The sequence below is a fragment of the Morone saxatilis genome, unplaced genomic scaffold, assembly GCF_004916995.1.
Source record: "Morone saxatilis isolate NCDOM2014 unplaced genomic scaffold, NCSU_SB_2.0 Contig22, whole genome shotgun sequence".
Lineage (NCBI taxonomy): Eukaryota > Metazoa > Chordata > Actinopteri > Moronidae > Morone > Morone saxatilis.
The window spans coordinates 15,937,590-15,943,317 of NW_023339785.1; the positions used below are offsets into that span (position 1 = coordinate 15,937,590).

Genomic DNA, 5,728 nt, shown 5'->3' on the forward strand with positions numbered 1-5,728 from the left:
AGAGAGAGAGAGAGAGAGAAGTGAACAGGGAGGTGAAATTGAATTCCATTCATGGTCTGTCATCTCCTGAGTTTCAGATAGATAGTGCGAGGAGAGAAAAAGTGTTTCTGCTACGAGTGTGAAATTGTAGTATTTGTTTAAAGGCGTTTGACACACTTGCTTTTTTGTCTCTATTTGGGTCTTTTCCCAAGTCAACAGATATAGGCTACTGTAAATTACTCTTGAGCAAAGAAACATGAAATGTAAGGCTGCCCCTTGTGTGTGGCTGCTTAAGCAGTTGTTTCAAGGGATTCATCAACCCTTTTGTCTATCATACTACATCAGAAGCCCCAAATTGTCTCCTGTTTTCAATATTTTCACACAGATGTATCCAATGTCTACCTTCAGTTTCCAAAATACTAGGGATTTCTGACCCTTTAGTTAACACCTTGAGCCTCCTGAAATCCTAAAAAAAAATAAGTCTCAGGGTCTGAGCTAATTATCTCAATGTAAATTTATTTGCATGTTAAAATGTTGAAAATGTACTAACAGCTAATGAACAGTGTATCTTGCTGGTGCCTCAGCTGCTGCATGGAAAATATAAATACAGGCTAGCTAGTATATTTATCCTCTGTGGTTCTGCTACTCCACTGCATATTTGAAAATCCTCATTGCTCTTGAAGTCCAGTAAACATACAGTAAACCATTCAGTATGCATAATAAAAATCTTCTTAACCATCTTCATATCCCTTTTTATGGCAAAGAGGATGGTCAATTGTGTGATGATGAATAGCTACTTGGATTAAGAGGCTAATATAGACATTTTGGAGGTGTATATAAATCTATAAATATATTACAAATCTACTTGGATTCACAAGTATAATTACATGGCCCCCCTCGTATTTCGCACACTGTTGAAGTGAATTCATATATTGTTTCCATGTGTTCTCAGTTCAGTCTGAGAAAAGTGTGTTTCTTCCACATATTATAATTCTACGGTAGCACGTCTGACACCTGCTTATTAGTGTCAAAGAACCATAAGACAAGGTCTCTGGATTATGTCCATCTGTAATAAACGTGATGAAGTAGGAGTGTTCATTCTCACTGGGATGAACTGCCAGGTTTTGTCTCTGGAGGCTCATGTAGTCGTAGTATGACTCACACAGACAGACACAATGAGACAGAGTGTCACGCTGACTCATGAATAGCTCATTCAGAAAATAAAAAGTAATCACATGTTGGTTGTAAAAGATGAAATCATCAGAATGGATTTCAAAGTTGCTGACATGTTCATTTTTGTTGTGTTTGTCTCCCAGCTAACAAACGCTGCCACCTGCATTGTCAGTCCAAGGAGACATGGGATGTGGTCTTCATGCAGAGAATGGCCCTGGACGGCACACGCTGCTCCTACAAGGACCCTCACAGTGTGTGTGTGCGTGGAGAGTGCGAGGTGAGTGACGTTATGTGTGTGTGAAAGCCAGACAGCTGCATGTGTTCCAGATCTACATGTGTTAAACTTTCCATGTCCTCATGAACAGAAAGTAGGCTGTGACGGCGTGGTCGGCTCCTCAAAGCAGGAAGACAAGTGTGGAGTGTGTGGAGGAGACAACTCCAGCTGCAAAACCTTCAAAGACACCATCACACGTACCGCCAAGAAACAAGGTAAACGCACACCAGCAGTCACAGTAACCCTTATCTATATCTAGGACAGACTTGACTTGGTTCCATTAATGCAGCAGCTGTCTATTATGCTGGTAAGTGCATTATAAATAGTTGGCAAGTGTCCTTTGCTTATAGTCTGTTCTCCTCCAATCTTAAATTATGTTCAGCTAAACATTGCCCTCTAGAGGAAGATTTGTAACAGTGTCCAAACCTCAGTGAGATCTGAGTTGACATGTTTCCACGTGAATCGAGCATTGCCAAGAAGTTACGTCAAACCTCGCTCTAGCTTATATTTATTATCTAACTCTTGACGTCGGGATAGACCTACATCACAGCGGCAAAATTCCCAGAATCAGATGTTTATTCTGGATGAAAATATTCACAACCTCAAAGGGTTTTAACTAGTGAGCAGGGATACATGGTTGCAATGAGTGTGAGCTCTTTAGTGGATTAGCTGAGGCTCTTAGTCAGGAAACTGTAAAATGAGCTTTTGATGATGTTCGAGTCACGAACCAGATGTGTGTTTCCTTTCAGGTTTCCTCAAAGTTCTTGAAATCCCCAGAGGAGCGAGACACTTACTGATCCAAGAACTGAAAGCAACCTCACACACTTTAGGTATTTGACATTGTTTTTTGTGTATATATGGTATTGTATGCTGTATAAGTATATTATAATAGGTATATTTCTTACTCATCTATAGCTGTAAAGAACGTGGCATCAGGACTCTTCTTCTTGAACGGGGAAAATGACTACCCAGAATCCCACTCGGTCATAGAGAAGGGTGTGGAATGGGAATATGAGAATGACAATGACAAGGAGACACTTCAGACCACTGGTCCTCTAAGACATGGAATTCTGATCATGGTACACATTTGAAATGAATAAAAATAGTATTGAATATGGTTATACACAAACATACCAAAATATCAAAATGAAAATGAAATGTCAGTTAAGTTTTCTCACTTATTTTATTATGATCTTTTTGTTTTTAGATGAAACTACATGGAGATGAGGATGTAAATTTGTCTTATAAGTACATGATGAACATGGACAGTGACTCTGCCATCCAGAACAACATGCTGGTAGAAGACAGTGCCTACGAGTGGGCTCCAAAGAGATGGTCCTACTGCTCCAAGCCCTGCGGTGGAGGTACAGTAGAGCAAGGAAAAGACTTGTTGTGAATCTGTTGGGTCTCTGAGATCAACTATGTGCATTTTCCATGTGTGTCTTTATGTTTCTGTGCTTACATTTTGTTACTTTTTTCATCCCCTCTCACTGTAGGGAAACAGTACCTGCGATACGGCTGCAGAAGGAAAGTTGACAGTAAGATGGTCCACAAGAGCTTCTGTAACAAATCCAACATGAAACCAAGAGGAGACACCAGAGACTGCAACCAGAAGCCCTGCCCGCCACCCATGTATGCATTATATTGAAGGCACCAACTGTAAAAAAAACAGCCAGCCCCCTTTTTCCTCCTTTTTCATTGTTTACGTCAACATTTTGACATTTTGAATGCCCTCAGAACTCCTGTTTCTCACTTTCCCGTGATGTTTTCCAGTTGGGTGACAGGGGAGTGGCAGAACTGCAGCAAACCATGTGGAAAGACAGGGATGCAAATCCGCTCGGTCAGCTGTGTCCAGCCGTCAGATGACAACACCACACGCTCCATCCACAATAAACACTGCAACGACAACCGGCCCGAGACTCGCAGACCCTGCAACAGACACTCATGCCCCACCCAGTGGAGAGTCGGACCGTGGTCACAGGTATGCAGGCTGAAAGGCAATCAGAACTCGAACAGAAAAATGGAAAATAATATTTGGCCTATTTGCAGGGAAATAAAAGCCCAACAGCTGGTATATTGGTAAGACATTCGGTGTTTTAAATAACACAAGACTTTCTCAGAACTGTATTCTTGGCAGGCTTGACAAGCATCTGAGAAAGAGATCATGTGATCATCACTGTTACTACTTACAGTAAACCAAAGATAATGATGAAAAAACATGTTCATGTACTCGCCTTGCCTTTGTGCTTCTTTACATTTTCTGAACTTGAGAAAATTGTATGTCCACATTTTCCAAGTGATTTGCTATAATATGTTTGCATCCATTTCCTTTATCTCCAGTGCTCAGTGACATGTGGGAATGGGACCCAGCAGAGGCAGGCTCTGTGCCACACCAGAGACAACACCATTGGCCTGTGTCTGGACAGTAAGCCTGACACCATCAGAGTCTGTCGCCTGGATCCATGCCCCAGTGAGTGTTAAGGAATCTCTAGATTGTTTTAGCAATATCACCATGTTTTCCAATTTTAGTGATCACTTGTAATAAACTGAAATCAGTACAGAAAAATGAGTTCCCTTACCACCTCAACTACTTCATTGGTCTGTCCTCTTTTCTCTGCAGAGGGCTCATCAGACCTCAACAAGAACGGCAACATCCTGATCCAGTGGCTGTCTCGCCCCAACCCCAACTTCCCGAAGATCTCCTCACGTAAAACCTCCCTCTATAGTTCCCAGCCTGGTCTCCACAGCGGCAGCCGCAGCTGCATGTCTGTCCTCTGCTGGGCCCTGCCCATCTCTGTCCTCCTGTCTCTGCAGGGCCGGCCCCGGCTGGCCCCCTGACCCGCCCTTCCCCCACGCCCCGTGCCTGTGCCCACGCCCGTGAGCGAGCGGCAAAGCTTTCGCTTCTCTTTTGGGGGGGGGGATGTTGCCTCTCTCTCTCTGTGTCTGAGATGGCTCTGACTGGGGGGGAGGTCTCTGGCTCCTGTGTGTGCTAGTTGGTTCTCTCTTGCTCTGTCTCTCTCTCTATCTCTCTCTCTCTCCTTTGTGGAGCATTGTGTTGTAACCGCTGGCCAGTCGAAAACTCAAAAGATCAACAAAAAATTTGATGTGAAAAGGATTCGAAGTGGCAAGGCGAACAGGTTTTCATTGGCACCTCCTGAGACGTGTCGAAGAGCCGTTCATGTGTGAGGGACCCCCCTCTGCATTTGGCGGCCATGTTTTGCGCGAGCTAGCTGCGTGTTGTCATGGGTTACCACTACAGAGATGCAGTTGCGCTTTTTTCTTTTTGTAGCGCACTGTCATTGTGGGGAGAAACAGGTGTGAAAATAAACAGAAAAGGTATATAAATATCTATATAGAAAAAAAGTTATAAAAAAAATATGAAAGCTTTATTGTGAATGTGATCTTGTCACAATGAGGACATCTTTGCTAAAGTGCTCATCCGACATCCTGGTTCCATTCGGGGATGAGAATGGCGTCTCATTCTACGTTCCATTCTCAGATTGACAGGAACTCAGCACAGGGACAGGAAGTGACATCAGTAAACCTTTTGATTTTTTTGGGGAGGGAACTGTGAGGTGAAAAATCTTGAAGTAAAGGATAATTAAAAAAAAAAAAAAAACAGGGTAGTCTGACCGCTTGAGGTTGCTTCCCATTTCACCTCATCATCAGCCATCCTCTCTTTGACTGTTATACTAAAGTTCAATAAATGCAGCTTATTTGTGCTTGCAGACTTTAAACAAATACATCTATAAATATATTTGTATTTATATATACCTATAAATCTAAATCTATATGAGTAACAATAATATTAATAATGTTTTACCATGAATAAGCTGTAGCTTATTTGCCTAAAACCTTTGGACTGCTATTGATCGCTTAGATCCTTGACTGTTATGTGTATTTTTTTATTGATTTTACATATACAGATAAATATTTAATAAAGGTAAAGTGTTTTGGGGGAAGGGGTTAGACCTATATTATGCAGGACTTGGTCAGTTAGTTGCCTCTCCATTCTCTCAGATGGATCAGTGGTTTACTGTCGCTTCTTGTTTTCTTTAAGGATAGGATCACGTTTTGTCATGCACATTTGCATCCATCACCTGTATGCATGTGTATATATGTGTGTGAGTGCATCTGTGTGTGTGTGTGTCTATGTGTATATATGCATGGATGCATGTGTGTCTTGTGTGGAAGCTGAGATGAGTGAGTTAGTAAATGAATATATGTCTGAGAGATATATTAGTCTTGTCAGCAAAAGTGCGTCTGTGTGGTTGTCTTTGCATGTGTGTGTGTGAGTGTGTG

The 5,728-nt window shown here is 42.1% G+C and overlaps 1 protein-coding gene across 1 annotated transcript in view; it reads left to right on the plus strand.

Moving 5' to 3' along the window:
- The window catches only part of LOC118333637 (A disintegrin and metalloproteinase with thrombospondin motifs 2-like), a 109,908-nt gene that overhangs the window by 99,166 nt on the left and 5,014 nt on the right, over positions 1–5,728 (plus strand). Inside the window, exons 13-21 of the mRNA XM_035669371.1 lie at positions 1,296–1,429; positions 1,518–1,641; positions 2,176–2,256; positions 2,342–2,505; positions 2,634–2,790; positions 2,923–3,058; positions 3,200–3,407; positions 3,767–3,896; positions 4,047–4,133. Of these exons, the coding sequence (XP_035525264.1) occupies positions 1,296–1,429; positions 1,518–1,641; positions 2,176–2,256; positions 2,342–2,505; positions 2,634–2,790; positions 2,923–3,058; positions 3,200–3,407; positions 3,767–3,896; positions 4,047–4,133 (1,221 nt within the window). The remainder of the gene's footprint in view (positions 1–1,295; positions 1,430–1,517; positions 1,642–2,175; positions 2,257–2,341; positions 2,506–2,633; positions 2,791–2,922; positions 3,059–3,199; positions 3,408–3,766; positions 3,897–4,046; positions 4,134–5,728) is intronic.